Consider the following 19189-nt stretch of genomic DNA (forward strand, 5'->3'; position numbering starts at 1 on the left):
AGGAAAGCAAACATTTATACTTAAATAAAATACTATGTTTAGTATAAAAAATAACTATGTTTTCTTATTTTCAGTTTCTGTAATTTTTTTTTTTCATTTTCACAAGAAAAGCTGAGTCTATTCTGCTAGGAAAGCAAACATTTATACTTAAATAAAATAATATGTTTAGTATAAAAAATAACTATGTTTTCTTATTTTCAGTTTCTGTCAATTTTAATTTTTTTTTTGTCATTTTTACAAGAAAAGCTGAGTCTATTCTGCTAGGAAAGCAAACATTTATACTTAAAAAATAACTATGTTTTCTTATTTTCAGTTTCTGTCAATTTTTTTTTCATTTTCACAAGAAAAGCTGAGTCTATTCTGCTAGGAAAGCAAACATTTATACTTAAATAAAATACTATGTTCAGTATAAAAAATAACTATGTTTTCTTATTTTCAGTTTCTGTCAATTTTATTATTTTTTTTTGTCATTTTCACAAGAAAAGCTGAGTCTATTCTGCTAGGAAAGGAAACATTTATACTTAAATAAAAAAAAAAAAAAAATTTATGTCTTTCTGGCTTTTCCTTCTTCGAAGGAAAAGCCAAGTATGTGGTTCAGGCTAGTGTGGAAGCCTATCTTGACGTTGTAAGATCGAGAAGGAGAACAGTCATTAATTCTTGCCAGTAGCCAATCTCCAAGAAATTAACTGGCATAGTCGTATATTATTGATTCTATAATATTTTGCCACTAAAGACATTACCAACGACTTAAAATAAAAAAATAATGTCACTTTGGCCAATAGAAAAAACGTGAAACGCCTTCAAGAGACAGAAAAAAAACACTGATAATTTTATAATGACATAACAATGCAATGACATTTTGCCAACCGACACAAAAACAGTGGTGACACTTACGGTAATGAAAGAAAACATTTTGAAAATTTGTCAGTTGACAACAAAGGGTGCCTTAATCGACAAAAAAAGCGATACTTCTGGCACTAATCGAAAAAAATTGATGACACAAGAAGTAATTACAAGATATGCCGAGGCAAGCTATTTGGAAAACCTAAACCAATTATCTGGCTTTAACTGTAAATGTGTAGTATTTAGCAATTTTAACAAATAATATCTTAGCCTATTTTGGGTTTAATTCAAATTTTTTTTAACAAACTTTAACATATCACAAATTTTAATATAGATTTGCTTATCCTTATCAGCATTGTTCTTCGGCGAATGGATTGGATCAATTGGCTTGCAATTTCCTGACTTCCAAAGGTAAAGCTTTTTGCCGTTGTTTGGTATTAATACTTATGTAAGGATTTATCGTAATGGCTCAGAGTTAATGAGTGCCTATTCCCTTAATAGTATTTCAGACCAATGAAATATTCAATCCAATACTTAAGTAAACCCCAAAGATATCCCATTGAATCTGATGTGAATTGAGTGTAAATAAGACCTAGAAAGGCAGTTCAAACAGGTAATGCCCCACCTAAAAGGGTGGAGCTTCCTCAAATTGGCTTGGAATTGATTGGTTTTCAATTGAAAATTTTTTTCTTAATTTTCACATTTCTTTTTTGAAAAAATATTTATTATTTTTAATCAATTTAATTTCTTTAATTCTTTCGGAAATTCTGTATATCTTTTCGGTCAGTAGGCTTTCAGACAAATCTATTACCAACCTTGCGTATTTGATATTTACATATCGCTACAAGATGGTTGAAATACCCCTTACATCAGAGCAGCTCAAAACTTCTATTCTTGAAGTTTTGAAAAATCACACTTTTTATATCTTTTATGGTGTATTAGAGAAAGGTACCAAAGTTTTTAACAATGGTTCTTTTGTCTTAAGATTTTCAAATGTGCTTTGCGCTTAAATTCCAATTTTTATCGTAAAACCCCAGTAATTTTTTTAAAATAGCGTCACTGTTAGAATCTATCATCTCCACGACAAGAAAGGAGCTGTCGCCCCTTAGAACTCATACCGCACTATCGGTATTTATCCACATACATATTTTTGAGTTTATGAAGGCCAATGACTAAACTCATATTCTTAATACTTTTCTGTTGCAACTCTTAATGGGAGTCCAACAACTTGAGTCAAAAATGCAATTTGATTTCATAAAAACCCATCTCCTCTGGGTGCCCAAAAATAGTGTGGTACATTCTACAATAACAGTATATTTGTATCAATTTTGCTCGTATTGCGATTTGATTATTATTTGACTTTATTTCTTCTTATCTTTGATTTAATGTAGTTCTTGTTCTTTGACAAATTTTAAAAATATTTATGAAACATGTTCTTTGAAAAATTTCTTTCTTAGAAGAAGTTTTCCTAATATAATTTCTGTTCATTTCAATTAATTTTTTTTATCTGTGAATAAGAACAATATCCGTAAGGGTTTTTCCAATTTTTCTGGCAAAAAATAAAAGTTTTGGTTCATTTCGACTAATTGAAATGAAAAGCTCCATGATCATAAAGATTTCTATAGAGCTAAAAGGGCTTTTCCAAAGAGCTGAAGTGGCCTGACGAAGAAAAAATATGTGAAAGACTTAGTTGTAACGAACTGTAAGTAAGGGGCGACTCGCTCAATAGTAACCAAACAGGAATTTTGATGTCAATGGATACACCAAGAGAATCAATTCATTACGCTGATTCAAATTATATAAGATTCATCAAGCTTAGCGCTATCTATCTAAAGTCATGAACCAGTGAAACTTTGCCTGATTTTTAAAAAAAAAGGAGAAACCCACACAAATTAAAGAAAGCTTTTATTGAAATGGTCTTTTTCTTGGAAAAGGAAAATAATATTTTACATCTCTTTCTTTTTTCTATAAGATTTTTTTTCTATTTGTTTTTTCTATTTTGTTTTTCTATTACTAGGTTAGTTTAGGGAGACTGTACCAACCATGACGGAATCTACACTGAACCTACACATGATACGTTAGGTTAAGTTAGGTTAGATGACACAACACGCAACAAGTTCCATAAACAAAAAATCAGCATGCAACAAACTCCAATGAACAAAATCAGTTTAATGAGGAGAAAAATCAATGTATAAGTTTGACAAAGCAAAAACTCAACATGCTACAAATTTTAGTAACCGATTTTCCACCCTGCATGATAGTTTATTGCAGTCATAGGAAACACTTAAGACATTTAATCATTCTAGTATACGTAAATGGGGGTTTTCTTCTTGCGTACAATAGGCTTTTTGGTAGAATATATTTTCTGAATCATAATATTAGAAGTAAATTGTTGATCCAACTGTCTAGGGCGCAGTCCTACTGGATAGAAAGGGCTCTTTCCAATCCTAACCAGGATAACAAATCATTAAAATCTAAATGTTCCTCAAGAAAAACACCTTGAAAGAATATTGAATCCTGAAGCAAAAACCCTTTGACAAAAATGAAATCTCTTAAAGTATTATGTAACATCCCACGTGTACATCGTCATTACGTAGCACCCGCATGTGCGCTCCTATTACGTAACACCCGTTGTTACGTGACACCCACGTGTAAGATTGCTTCACGTCCCCCATTTGCACCGTCATTACGTAATAACTCATTGGCGCTGTCGTTACGTAACGTCCACGAATGCCCCTTGTCATTACGTAATACCCATGTATAAGATTGCCTCAAATTCTCGGTGTACATCGTCATTACGTAAAACCCCACTTGAGCGCTACCATTACGGGACATCTCATGTGTGTGCCGACATTATGTAACATGCCCAGATGCACCGCCATTACGTACGTACGTAACGTAATTATTCCGTACGTAATTACGTAAATCTAGCATGTCACGCGATATTGCATCACTCCCAAAAAATCCATCAAATCACGCAAGATTACATCATCCTCAACGTAGAAAAGCCCTCACTAGTACGTAACAGACGTCTCTTAGAAGACATTCCCTGTGACGTAACATGCACCTGCTGGCCCTCATGAAGTGACTGGATAGAGCTCCTTTGGAGTCCAGGGTTCTCATGGAATCCAGGACTCTCATGGAATCCAGGCATAGAGCTCTCATGGAATACAGGACTCTCATGGAATCCAGGCATTCGGCTTTCATGGAATCTATTGAGGGGATTCAGATGTCAACTTCAATTTACGAAAAATTAAGCAAAAAAAAAAACAACAAAATAACGGGTTTTAATTTCAACAAAGCCATGAAATTGAAACTCGTTTTTTTTTGCTTAATTCTTCGTAAATGGAAAAGCAGTATGGTCTAAGAAATTATTTATGGTCACTCCAATACCTCCAGCATGATTGTACTCACTACAGAAGCAGTCGTTTCAATGGTAATAGCGGTAGTAGTCATAGTGGTAGCAGTTCTAGTGGTGGTAGTGGTAGTAGTAGAAGCAGCGCACAAATATTGCCCTTTTGGTCAATTAATTATCTCCATTGCCATTTTCTGAAAGTTTCCAATTAATATGCTCATTCCTGATTTACACCCTTTTGATACCCCATATACGCATAAGATATTTTGATTCAGTTCAACGCTCCCCTCACCAATCTCTGAAAGGCTCATGTGAACACATTTTGTCTTTGTGGAAAGTAAAGGTCAACCAGGCAGACCTTAATATGTACTATATGTTTACTATAGTACATAATATGTACTATATGTACTATATGTTTAACAATGAAAGAACTGTCAGATTTACAGTCACTTGCCATGAGGGATGTGGAGGGGTTGACATCTCCTTAGGCATAATTGTTGGAACTTTCAAAAATTCCGAGGAGAAGAGATGTCTCAGAATTTTGACCGGATGTTTTTTTCAGGAAATGATGGGCAGAGGAGGAGGTTGGTGGTCCTCATAACATTTTTAACTCTTAAAAAGGGTACTATACTTTCCAATTCTCGATAAAATGAGCCCCATCCAAAGTAAATTCGACCAACAATTATAAAAACATCATATGCCCCAATGGCATAACTTATAACCCTTGTCCAAGGGCTTTGGGAGTTTTGTCAAACCTGGAGGTGTTATTATATTTAGACTATTTTGAACAGAATGGCTATCTCACAATTTCGACTATTTGGGAATAGGCGTCGTCGGGGAGGGGGCTGACGCTTGTTGTGCTCCTTGACTTTTGACACTTAAAATGGAACTATAACTTTCAATTTCCAATTAAATGAGCCTCTTCTATAGCTTATACGACAAACACTTCATAAGGACCTTATATACCCCAGAGGCACAACTTAAAACCCTTGACTCCAGGCTCTGGTAGGTTGTTTCAACCCCGAAGGCCTGGTTATATGATATCTAAACTATTTTAAATAAAATGGCTAATTTAATTATATAAAATTTAATATTTTAAATTAAATAAAATTTAAATTTAATTAAATATTTTAAAATCTTAAAATACCTATCGGATGCATTTGGGGAAAAGAAGGTGTGGGGGGTGGCTAGTCACCTTCCGATCACTTTTGACACTTAAAAAGGGCACTAAAACTTCAGTTCTAATTCAGCTCTAACTTTCAGCTCAGAGCTTTCTGAGTTCAGTTCTTGAGTTTAGCAGATTAATGTTGCAGTTGACATTGGCAATAAAAGTGAGTTAAAAAGAAAGCACTAGGAGTCTATCGTCATTGTAGTATCCACTGAACCCAATTAATTTTCTTTAAAAAAAACCTCTTAAGGCTTTTCACCTCATCAATTTCCTTTAAAATGAGCCATTGAGCAACTTTCTACAATGTCCCAGTGCCTCTCTATCTGAGGAAAAGAAAAGAGAAATAAAAAAGAAAGCAAAAAAGATGCCATATATACAAAATTTTGTGATTGCAGCCACTTTTCTTGATTTACAGACCAATATATTTCCATTGTTGTTCGAACCAAGGGATGGTAGGTTCTCTATATAAGTGTTTGAACACGGTTCTAATAGTGTACTTATTGTTTTGATATGGTCTATTTTTAGGAGTCATGGGCTATAATATTTCTTAGTGTTGGACGTGACCGTCTTTTACTAGGTAGCTAGGTACCGCTGCTACCCTGAGAAAAACTACAATATTGATATATTTAAAATTGGTGCACCTATTATTTCTAAATTACTTTCATAGACCATTCAAAATGGATCGTGTTTAAATTATTTTACTTATTTTACGTCCAAATTATATTTCTTCTGTAAATAATCGCATAACTGATCTGTAGGTTTAGTGAGCCCAGTTATGAATGGAAATATTTCTCTTGAATATTCTAAAATAGAAAAGAATGAAGATCCTCAAGAGCCATTCTTAAAAGAATTAAATAAGAAAAATAAGAATAAATTAAATAAGTTTTTTAAATGAAAGTAAGAAGCGACATTAAAACTTAAAACGAACAGATATTACTCCGTATATGAAAGGGGCTTTTCCTCCTCAACGCCCCGCTCTTTACGCTAAAGTTTGACTCTTTCTCTTAACTCTACTTTTTAAAACAGTAAAAAACTTTAGCGTAAAGAGCGGGGCGTTGAGGAGGAAAAGCCCCTTTCATATACGGAGTAATTTCTGTTCGTTTTAAGTTTTAATGTCGCTCCTTAATTTCATTTAAAAAAACTAGTTTTTTTATTTAGTTTCTGGACGTTTTTGAATTAATACATGTTTTGTTCTTGGCTCTCCGGACATAAATAATTAAAACGAAATTTGCATATTAATTTTTTTTTGGCCAAACGGCTTTCTCATAGCTTTAATCGGAAGATTTAGAGAAAAAAGGAGCAATGGAGGAAGCCTAGTTGCCCTCCGATTTTTTCATTACTTAAAAAGGCAAATAGAACTTTTAATTTTTTACGAACGTTTTCATTAGTAAAAATATACGTAACTTACGAATTAACTTACGTAACGAACTTCTATATTCGTATGTTTTTATTGCGTCTTTGAGTGGGTTTACCCCTCGTCGATACCTCGCTCTTTACACTAAAGCTTAAACTATGTCCCAATTCCTTAAGAATGACCCCTGGATCACAAAGGCCGTAGAATAAATAGTTGAGATTACTAAAAATACTTTAGCGTAAAGAGCGAGGTATTACGAGGAGGTAAACTCCTCATATGCGTAATAATTTCTGCTCGTTTTAAGTTTTAATGCTGCTCCTCACTTTCAATAGAAAAAAACTTTTCATACTTATTTTTTCATTGTTTTTTTTTTTAATAATGCTAGGAAGTCCTGGACCCCCTTCATTGAAATTCTCTTCCCCCATGATAAGTTCCTCCATGGAAACATCCTCCCAAATAACCCCCCCCCCAATCTCCCTCCCAAACCAAAAATATCCCCCTTAGAACGTCTGTACGCTTCCATCGTCTGAACGTCTGTTCAGTAACCATTATTATATGTAAACACGTGTCAAAGTTTGTAACTCCCCCCACGGGGAGTTCGGGGGAGTAAATCGTCCCCAAATTCATAGTTATTAGGTTTGTCGACTATGGTGAATAAAATGGCTATCTCAGAATTTCGATCTGGTGACTTTGTGGAAAAAGTGAGTGTGGGAGGGGGCCTAGGTGTCCTCCATTTTTTGGTCTCTTAAAAAGAGCACTAGAAATTTTAATCTCCGTTAAAATGAGCCCTCTCACGACATTCTAGGACCACTGGGTCGATACGATCACCCCTGGGAAAAAAAAACAAACAAAAAAAACAAATAAACACGCATCCGTGATTTGTCTTCTGGCAAAAAATGCAAAATTCCACATTTTTGTAGATAGGAGCTTGAAACTTCTACAATGAGGTTCTCTGACACGCTGAATCTGATGGTGTGATTTTTGTTAAGATTGTATGACTTTTAGGGGGCGTTTCCCCCTATTTACTAAAACGAGCCAAATTTTCTCAGGCTCGTAACTTTTGATGGGTAACACTGATCTTGATGAAACTTATATATTTAAAATCAGCATTAAAATGCGATTTTTTATGTAACTCTTGGTATCAAAATTCCATTTTTTAGAGTTTCGGTTACTATTGAGCCGGGTCGCTCCTTACAACAGTTTGTTACCACGAACTGTTTGAAAGTTTTCTATACTAAAAAATTCAAGTTATACACGCCCACTTCAAATGGATACTATTATTTAGATACGGTTAATACCTAACAACCATAATTTGTAGGTTGTTTAATAAGCTGTCCTAATTGGTCTAAATTGGTGATAGCTAAGTATTGATTTTAATCTAAGTGCCCATGTGATATGGGCTCTACAGTCTGCTTGACCAAGTGTCTTAGATTGAAAGACTCGGCCAAGAAGTTACTAAAATATTGATTAAATTCTCAACAGAATTTAATCAAATTTTCATTTGTCTTTCTTCCTCTTTGGATAAAGAATCTTAAGTATGGAGAGAATATTACGATGAAATTGCTAACTAAGTAATTTGAATAAGTGGGTATAACAATAAATAACACTTTTTTTAATATACAACTTTGAGCGATTCCAGAAGAACAAGCCTATGCTTCACCAACCCTAAGTGGTAAGAGTTTAGGGTCAGGAGTATAATTTGCTATGAGGCAGAGGAGGTAACTGCCCCTCCCAAAACTCTGTTTTCACCCAAACCCCAGTTTTCCCATTCCTCCCGCCCGCTGCTGGAATTTAGTTTCTCCAAGATGTGGTCAAATTAAGATAAGCCTTCAAGATTCAAGCACCCACTGAAAGAGGTAAGTTTTCTTTAGCTTGTCTTTACCTTTTTATTACTATATAGCTCGTTTTTTAATTTTCTCTGTCATTAACTTGATTTTAGAAAAATTGGCTCTAATTTTGACAAATTGTGCCATTCGTTTGGGTATGGATTTAGTGATCTGCTAAGAATGTCGTTACAAATCGTGAACTGGATGACCGTCAATCAAACAGTTCGTGGTAACCAACTGTAGTAAGGAGCGACCCGGCTCAATAGTAACCGATACTCTAAACAATGGAATTTTTGTGCCAATAGTTACATAAAAAGAATCGCATTTTAATGCTGATTTTAAATATACAAGTTTCATCTAAATAAGTTATACCCATCAAAAGTAACGAGCCTGAGAAAATTTACCTCAGTTTAGAAAATAGGGGGAAACACCCCATAAAAGTTATAAAATCTTAACGAAAATCACACCGTCAGATTCAGCGTATCAGAGAACCTTAATGTAGAAGTTTCAAACTCCTATCTACAAAAATGTGGAATTTCGCATTTTTTGCCAGAAGACAGTTCACGGATGCGTGTTTATCTGTTTTCTTGTTTTTTTGGTTTTTTTTTTGTTATTTTTTTCCCCAGGGGTGATCGTATCGACTGAATGGTCCTGGAATATTGCTAGAGGGCTCATTCTAACGGAAATTAGAAGTTCTAGTGCCCTTTTTAAGTGACCGAAAAAATTGGAGGGCACCTAGGCCCCCTACCACGCTCATTTTTCGCCAAAGTCACCAGATAAAAATTCTGTGATAGCCATTTTATTCATCATAGTTGAAAAACCTAATAATTATGTCTTTAGGGACGACTTACTCCCCCGCAGTCCCCATGGGAGGGGCTGCAAGTTGAAAACTTTGACCCGTGTTTACATATAGTAGTGGTTACTGGGAAGTGTACAGACGTTTTCAGGGGGATTTTTTTGGTTTAAGGGGGAGAGTTGAGGGGGTGGGGTTACGTGAGAGGATATTTCCATGGAGAGACTTCTCATGGTAAAAGAGAATTTCCATGAAGGGGGAGCAGGATTTTCTAGCTTTATTTGAAAAATAATGAAAAAATAAATATGAAAAGTTTTTCCTACTGAAAGTAAGGAGCAGCATTAAAACTTAAAACGAACAAAAATTATTACGCATATGAGGGGTTTACCTCCTCGTTATACCTCACTCTTTCCGCTAAAATATTTTTAGTAATTTCAACTATTTATTCTACGGCCTTTGTGATTCAGAGGTCATTCTTAAGGAATTGGGACACAATCTAAGCTTTTGTGTAAAGAGCGAGGTATCGACAAGGGTTGAACCCCCTCATATACGCAATAAAAAGTTCGTTACGTTCTTTTATAAAAAGTTCGTTACGTAAGTTAATTCGTAAGTTACGTATATTTTTTACCAATAGAACGTTTGTGAAAAATTATTAGTTCTAGTTGCTTTTTTAAGTAATTACATAAAAAAAAATAGTTTTTCTAACTGAAAGTAAGGAGTGACATTAAAACTTAAAACGAACAGAAATTACTCCGTATATGAAATGGATTGTGCCCTCCGCAATCCCTCGCTCTTTATGCTAAAGCTTTTAATTGTTTTAAAAAGCAGAATTGTGGTAAAGAGTCAAACTTTAGCGTAAAGAGCGAAGGATTGCGGTGGGGACAACCCATTTCTTATACGGAGTAATTTCTGTTCGTTTTAAGTTTTAATGTCGCTCCTTACTTTCAGTTAGAAAAACTAGTTTTTTTTATGTAATTTCTGAACGTTTTTGAATTAATGCATGTTTGATTTTGGCTCTCCACAGATAAATTATTAAAATGAAATTTACATTTTAATTCCTTTTTTTGGCTAAATGGCTTTCTCTTAGTTCTGATCAGACGATTTTGAGAAATAAGGGATGGGAAAGGAGGCCTAGTTGCCATGCAATTTACGGTTACACAAAAAGGCAACTATAAATTTTAATTTTTAACGAATTTTTTTATTAGTAAAAAATATACGTAACTTAAGAATTAACTTACGTAACAAACTTTTATATTCTTAAATTTTTATTATGTAGATGAGGGGGTTTGTACCCTCGTTAATACCTCGCTCTTTACACTAAATCGTAAGTTTTGTGACGATTCTTTAAGAATGACCCCTGAATCAGAAAGGCCGTAGAATAAATAGTTGAAATTACTAAAAATACTATAGCATAAAGAGCGAGGTATTTATCTCCTCCTAAATACCTCGCTCTTTATGCTAAAGTATTTTTAGAACCCCTCATATGCGTAATAATCTCTTTTCGTTTTAAGTTTCAATGCTACTCCTTACTTTCAATTGAAAAAACTTTTCCATGTTTATTTTTCATTTTTTTTTATAGTAATTTTAGAAAATCCTGCGCCCTTTTCATTGAATGTTTCTTCCCCCATGACATATTCCTCCAAGGAAAGCTCCTCCCACATAGCCCCCTCCCCTCAACCCCACCCCCAAACCAAAAAAAAATCCCCTGAAAACGACTGTACACTTCCCAATAACCATTATTATATGTAAACACTGGTCGAAGTTTGTAACTTGCAGCCCTCCCCCAGGGACTGTGGGGGAGTAAGTCATTCCCAAAGACATAGTTATTACGGTTATTGACTATGCGGAACAAAATGGCTATCTCAAAATTTTGATCTGTTGACTTTGGAGAAAAATGAGTGTGGGAGGGGGCCTAGGTGCCCTCCAATTTTTTTGGTCACTTAAAAAGGCACTAGAACTTTTCATTTCCGTTAGAATGAGCCCTCTTGCAACATTCTAAGACCACTTGGTCGATACGATGACCCCTGGGGAAAAAAAAAAAACAAAAAACAAACAAATAAACACGCACCCGTGATTTGTCTTCTGGCAAAAAAATACGAAATTCCACATTTTTGTAGATAGGAGCTTGAAATTTTTGCTGTAGGGTTTTCTGATACGCCAAATGCGATGGTGTGATTTTCGTTAAGATTTTGTGACTTTTAGGGGGTGTTTTCCCCTATTTTCTAAAATAAGACAAATTTTCTCAGGCTCGTAACTTCTGATGACAAATACCAAATTTGATGAAACTTATATATTTAAAATTAGCATAAAAATCCGATTCTTTTGATGTATATTTTAGCATCAAAATTCCGTTATTTAGAGTTTCGTTTACTATTGAGCCGGGTCGCTCCTTACTACAGTTCGTTACCACGAACTGTTTGATCAAAAACTTGGAGGGCATCTAGGCCTCCTTTTTAGCTTCTTTTTTCTCAAAATCTTCCGATTAATTGCAATTAATTAATATGCGAATTTTGTTTTAATTATTTATGTGCGGAGAGCCAAGATCAAAACTGTTTTAAAAAGCAGAGTTAAGAGAAAGAGTCAAACTTTAGCGTAAAGAGCGAGGCATTGATGAGGAAGCCGCACCTTTCATATACGAAGTAATTTCTGTTCGTTTTAAGCTTTAATCTGACTCCTTACTTTCAGCTAAAAAAAATTTGTTTTTTTTATTTAATTCCTTTTTGAATCAACATGTTTGACAGAATACTTTCCCGGGATATGCTTTAGAAAATGAGTGCATTGGATTTACAAAAACAGTGAAATTGTCTTGTCTTAAAAATAATCATATAAGGGACAAAACCATGATTGAAAAAAAATACAAGCGATAAATAGTTAGACATATTGGTATTTTTACCTTAATTACGTAGCTTATTAAACGGGCTTAGAAGAGGAACGTATGGGAGGTGTTCTTCAAACCTCCAGCTTAGGATTTTGGACTGTAATTGCTACAATGATATTGTTTTATACTTTCAAAATTTCTATTTATGAATTTTAGAATTGATAAGCATCACGTAGATATGAGCAATAGCTTTCATATGAGCCGTTAAACTTCACTCTAAAAATTTCTGGTAGCCCGCTATCCCCCTATTTTTCACTTGAGACATGGTACCAAAAGTACCGTTTTTCCTACCATTTAGAACTTGCTGATGGTGGAACTTATTTGAAAAACGTAGATATGAGCAATATCTTTTATGTTAGCTATTAAAAATCTGTCTAAGATGTTGCCTGCTAGCCCCACCGCTTGAGAAATGACACAAAAAGTGCCATTTTTATTTTTATGTCACTTACAGATGGCAAAATTTATAAAAAGCACTTAGATAGGAGAACTAGCTTTTGATGAGCCATTAAGCATCTCTCTATGATGATCTGGTAAACCAGAGACACATCAGTTCTACCCATTCAGAAAAGTGATTTTCCTTGTTGTGCAGGGGGGGGGGGCTGTAATTTGCCAGTGTTAGGTTTTTGACTATGCTCATTCCAATGGTATACTTATCATTTAGAAATGGCACCATTTTCGAGCGGTTTCACGTTTTTTTTCGAAATCACCATAAATTTCATTTTGCAACAAACTTTTACTTTTAAGGCAAACCCAGATAATAGTTACTATTACTGAATCAGTGTTAAATGGCAATTTTCTTTTCACTAGGCAATTTATTTTTAAACGTAGTTTTTAACTTGGGGTTACTATGGGCTATGGTTCGCTCTTTAATAGGTTGCAGCTGCTGCTGCAATCATGATTAGGGAGGATATTTTACAGAATAATATCAGTCAAAAGTACTATATATGGCAATTCTGAGTTTTAAAGCTGTTCAAAATTAAGAAATACGAAAAAAGATATTACCTTTCAATGTCTGTTTGTTAGATTTCAAAGGAATTTGTCTGATTCCAAGCATTCCTGTGGGAAATATATTTATGAGATTTGCCTGTCTGGACAATGCCTCATCTAAAAGAATCCAATTTTGTTTTAAAACCTTCATTTTTTCTCTTTGAAGCATCTCATAAAGAACATATGGATCGCAGCAATATATTAAAACATCACACGGATTTCTCTGAATAAAATTGACAGCCGAGTCTAGATCAAACCGTTGAAGAAGAAGAATTTGAGTGTCATCTACATCCATACCCCCGAGTAACCTTTCTATATTTTGTGCTTTCGAGGAATCATCAAGAAGAAATAAAAGTTTCCGCCATTTTGAAAAGCTTGTTAGTGTTGTGACAGCGTTGATTAAGTGTGAAGCATCTATTTGTAGGTTGGTTAATAGACTTCCAGATTGCTAAAAAGAAACAGAAAAAGATTACTTTTGTCACTTACACTTTACGTAAGATTACAGAAAAGCTTTAACGTATGTGAAAGTTTAATCCTAAGGGTGTAATGGGGATAGATGAGAAAAAAAGTACGTCTTTTGATCACTTTTTTTATAATATGGGATGACATCCTTCAGACTCATATCAACGATTATCAGTTAAAATCGCTGAGATGCAGAATTTAATGCAGTAAATAATCTCACAAAATTTTAAATAAATAATTTTGAGTAATAAATTAATCCAGATAAAAGTTAAATAACCAATAGAACTAATTAATTAAGGATGAACAGACAATTCTTAAAGTCGTTAACAACACCTAATTTGTTGGAAGTTGAAACAAAGGTCATTTCACGTAAAAGTTTTTAATGTAAGAAATTAATAATTTTCAAAAGCATATCATAAGCTCAAGTAGAACCGGTTCCGCCACTTTCTTTAAGCAAAAAAAAAAAAACACTAAAAGATAGAAATAACAGCGACAATAAAGAAATCTAAAAACATTGAACAGGATTCGATGAGCTAAAAATTTAAACAAATTAATAAAACACGTGTGGCTAAGGAAACTACAACTCCATTTGCTTGGCAGCAAGCCAATTATACATCTCTCCTCTTCTGGCGAACGGTCCTTACAATTCTTCTCTGACCTCCGCTCCATTGCTAAAATTGCTTATGTCATGTCTGTAACTCCTTTCGGCCCAACGATGTGTCGTTCCGAGTTTACCACCCCTTCATCAGCATTGTATATTTTTTAATCCCAGCCATTTTTACTCAACAGTGCATTGATTCCGTCCCTGGGCGACTTTGACCAGAAGTCTCTATGTCTAGTTTCTTTCCCCCTTTATTCAACAGTAGGCTCCATTATAAACCGTTTTGATAAACTGTATAATCTCTGTCTTTAGCCCCTTTTGGTCAAAAGTGAGTAGGTACTATTTTTACTCCTTTAAATCAACAGTACGACTACTTCATTCCAAACCCCTTTGGTTAGAATTAATTTGTGATTGCCCCAAATAAAAACTAACTTAGTGTATATTCCACAAACAGGATATGATTTCCGAAAAATGTCATATTCAAATTTTCTGAGCTTTTTTGATTGCAAATCCAATGCTAGTGTTATAGTGCAGAAGTCCAAATTTAGATGATTTCAATTAAATATTTTATAAATCTATATATATAAAAATAAGTTGTCTGTGGATCTGTGGATCTGTGGATCTGTGGATCAGGTGACGTCATGTTTCGGCTGACGTCATGAAATTAGTTGCCGTCATTTTTGCTTTGACGATGCTTAGTATATTGTAAAACACATTAATTTGGTTAATAATATACCATTTAAAACACCAAAATGAACATGCTGGAGTAGTCACTCGGTGAGAGAGGGTGTCAGAACAGAGAATGAAGGTCCCAGGTTCAAATCCTGGTTAGGCTAAAAAAGGTAAAAAACTAAAAACTAAAAAAAAACTGAAAAAACTAAAAAACTAAAAAAATAAAAACTAAAAAAAAAACTTAAAAAAAAGGGAAAAACTGAAAAATAGAAGAGAAAAAGAAAACTAATAAAATTAAGAATAGAAATAAAAAAAATAAAAAAGATAAAAACTAAAAAAAAAAGTAAAAAGAAAAAACGAAAAAAAACTAAAAAAGCTAAAAAAAAAAGGTAAAAACCAATAAAAAACTAAAAAGAAAAAAACTAAAAAAAATTTTCATCTAAAAAACTAAAAAAAACTAAAAAAGGTAAAAACTAAAAGAGCTAAAAAAGAAAAAAAAACTAAAAAAGGAAGAAAACTGAAAAATAAAGGAGAAAAAGAAAACTAAAAAAATATAAATAAAAATAAAAAAACTAAAAAGATAAAAACTTCAAAAAAAAACTAAAAAGAAAAAAGAAAAAAACTACAAAACCTAAAAAAAGATCAAAACCAATAAAAAAAACTAAAAGGGGAACACTGGGACACAAATGACGACCGGGATACTGGGAATATAAATGACGACCGGGACACAGGGAATGTTCAATTAGCAATCACCATCAACAAAGCTCAAGGGCAATCATTAGAATCATGAGGTATAGATCTGAATATGGATTGTTTTTCCCATGGACAATTATATGTTGCATGTTCAAGAGTCGGTAAACCTGACAATCTAAATAAATGACGACACTCAAAGAGAAAGCGACCGGGACAAAAGAATGTTCGATTAGCAATCAACAAAGCACCGGGGCACAGGGAGTATAAATGACGACGACCGGGACACAGGGACATAACTACAAAGGGGACGCCGGGGTGCACAGGGGGATATATAAATGACGATGGTGACTCAGGGAATGGTCGATTAGCAATCACCATCAACAAAGCTCAAGGGCAATCATTAGAATCATGAGGTATAGATCTGAATACGGATTGTTTTCCCATGGACCATTATATGTTGCATGTTCAAGAGTCGGTAAACCTGACAATCTATTTATATGCACAGACAATGGGACAGCAAAGAATGTTGTATATTCGCAAGTTTTACGTAGTTAAAAACATATATATATATATATATATATATATATATATATATATATATATATATATATATATATATATATATATATATATATATATATATATATATATATATATATATATATATATATATATATATCTATATTCGAAGGTGGGACATAGGGACACAACTACAATGGCGCGTAACTAATATGGCGCGTAACGACTTACGCGCGCGGGGGGGCTTGGGGGGGGCGCGAAGCGCCCCCACCAACTAGGTGTTGGGGTGGCGCGAAGCGCCACCCCAACAGCTAGTATTGTTATAAAATCACCTATCTTGGTATTAAATGATTTTTAAGCTTTTGTTTTAAATTATGAGATTCAGCATGGGAGGCCAAAATTAAACCATATCAATTTCATCTATATATATATATATATAAATAAGTTTTATGTTTGTTTGTTTGTACGCAAAAAACGTCATTATAAGTATATAAGGTTTCGTATATGACGTCATTACAAGTATATAAGGGGGCGATTCAAAGAGAAATTTCAGTATAAATCCTAAAATGGCAGAAGAAACAGCCGAGGAATCAAATCGTGTGAGAAATTTTAGTATAAATCCTACAATGGCAGAAGAAATAGCCGAGGAAGCGGCTCAAAGAGTTAATGCCAAAAGGCTTGCGGCTAAAAGAGAAAGTAAGAAAAGAAAGCGTGCCGAGGAATCACAAGAACAACGTGAAAGCAGGCTTGCGGCTCAAAGAGATAATGCCAAAAGAAAGCGTGCCGAGGAATCACAAGAGCAACGTCAAAATTATCGCCTGACATTCATGTACAGCCCAGTCGATGATTATAGCTTGAGTTGATGTGTTCAAATCGGGACTATGTATAAAATTTGTCCCTATTGCAAAGCCTTGAAATTTAATGGTGAAACAATGGGAATGTGTTGCGCCTCAGGAAAAGTTAAACTTCCTCAACTGGCTGCACCACCAGAGCCTTTCAAGACTTTATGACGTTACAGACTGGGACACCGGGACACAAATGACGGCCGGGACACAGGGAATATAAATGACGACCGGGACACTCAAAGAGAAATTACTGACCGAGACACCGGGACACAAATGGGACACAGGGAATATAAATGACGACCGGGACACAGGGACACAACTACAACGGGGACGCCGGAAGGGCAAAGGGGGCAAAAATATAAATGACGACGGGGACACAGAGAATATTCGATTAGCAATCACCATCAACAAAGCTTAAGGGCAATCATTGGAAAAATGCGGTATATATCTGAATACGGATTGTTTTCCCATGAACAATTATATGTTGCATGTTCAAGAGTCGGTAAACCTGACAATCTATTTATATGCACAGACAACGGGACAGCGAAGAATGTTGTATGTTCGCAAGTTTTGCGTAGTTAAAGACACTATATTACATCCATGTTGTCAAAAGGATGTTTAAGTAATATCTCTCGAGCGACTAAAGGTATAAATTTGAAAAAATTAACAGAATGTTGAGGGAGATGTGGAATCAAATCAAAATATACCATGTATTTCAAGGCTGTCAAAACGGTTTATCTGCGATTTTTCAGGAAGAACCAAGGGTATTAGGTCTTTAACTTCTCAGGAACAGCTCTTTGTATGGAAGTATGATACTTCCAGGCTATTAAAATGGCACATCTGCAATACCGCAGGAACGACTAAGGGTATTAAGTTTCCTGAAATAAATAATTACCATTCCTGAGTCAGTATTAAACATGTATATATAAAAATAAGTTGTTTGTATGTTGTGTGTTGACTGAAGTCATGCATGTTTGTCGACTGACGTCATTATAAGGATTGAGCATTTTGCCGACATGAAGTTGTTTGTCGACTCACGTCATGTTTGTCGACTGACGAAATTACAGACTGGGACACCGGGACACCGGGACACAGGGAATATAAATGACGACTGGGACACTCAAAGAGAAACTACAGACATGTTGCATGTTCGATTAGCAATCACCAGCAACAAAGCTCAAGGGCAATCATTAGAATAAGGAGGTATAGATCTGAATGCGGATTGTGCTTCCCATGGACAATTATATGTTGCATGCTCAAGAGTCGGTAAACCTGACAATCTATTTATATGCACAGACAATGAAACAGTGAAGAATGTTGTATATTCGCAAGATATAAGTATATAAGGCTTTGTATATGACGTCATTATAAGATGACACTACAGACCGGGACACCGGGACACAAATAACGACCGGGACACAGAGAATATAAATGACGACCGGGACACTCAAAGAGAAATTGCAGACCGGAACACCGGGACACAAATGACGACCAGGACACCGGGACACAGGGAATATAAATGGGCACAGAGAATATGAATGACGACCGGGACACTCAAAGAAAGATTACAGACCGGGACACCGGGACACAAATGACGACCGTGACACAGGGAATATAAATGACTACCGGGACACTCAAAGAGAAATTACAGACTGGGATATCGGGACACAAATGACGACCAGGACACAGGGAATATAAATGACGACCGGGACACAGGGATACAACTACAACGGGGAGGCCGGGGGCACAGGGGGGATATATAAATGACGACGGGGACACAGGGACTGTTTGACTAGCAATCACCATCAACAAAGCTTAAGGGCAATCATTAGAATAATGAGGTATAGATCTGAATACGGATTGTTTTTCCCATGGACTATTATATGTTGCATGTTCAAGAGTCGGTAAACCTGATAATCTATCTATATGCACAGACAATGAGACAGCGAAGAATGTTGTATATTCGCAAGTTTTACGTAGTTAAAAACATATACATATCTATCTATTTTCACAGGTGGGACACAGGGACACAACTACAATGGCACGTAACTAATATAGCGCGTAACGACTTACGCGCGTGGGGGGCTTGGGGGGGGGGTGGCGCGCGCCACCCCAACAGCTAGTCAGTTATAAATCGATTATAAATAGGAATGTAGTAGTGTCTAAGAAGCCAAATATTTTTTTTTTTATATT

The 19189-nt window shown here is 35.0% G+C and overlaps 1 protein-coding gene across 6 annotated transcripts in view; it reads right to left on the reverse strand.

The window, feature by feature from the left end:
• LOC136032754 (uncharacterized) overlaps window positions 1-19189 on the reverse strand; it is a 112139-nt gene that overhangs the window by 17485 nt on the left and 75465 nt on the right. For all 6 annotated transcript variants that reach the window (XM_065713100.1, XM_065713101.1, XM_065713097.1 and 3 more), the window contains one exon: window positions 13220-13652. In XM_065713100.1, coding sequence (XP_065569172.1) covers window positions 13220-13499 — 280 coding nt within the window. In that variant the 5' untranslated portion in view covers window positions 13500-13652. The remainder of the gene's footprint in view (window positions 1-13219; window positions 13653-19189) is intronic.

Source organism: Artemia franciscana, chromosome 11 (assembly GCF_032884065.1).
Source record: "Artemia franciscana chromosome 11, ASM3288406v1, whole genome shotgun sequence".
Lineage (NCBI taxonomy): Eukaryota > Metazoa > Arthropoda > Branchiopoda > Anostraca > Artemiidae > Artemia > Artemia franciscana.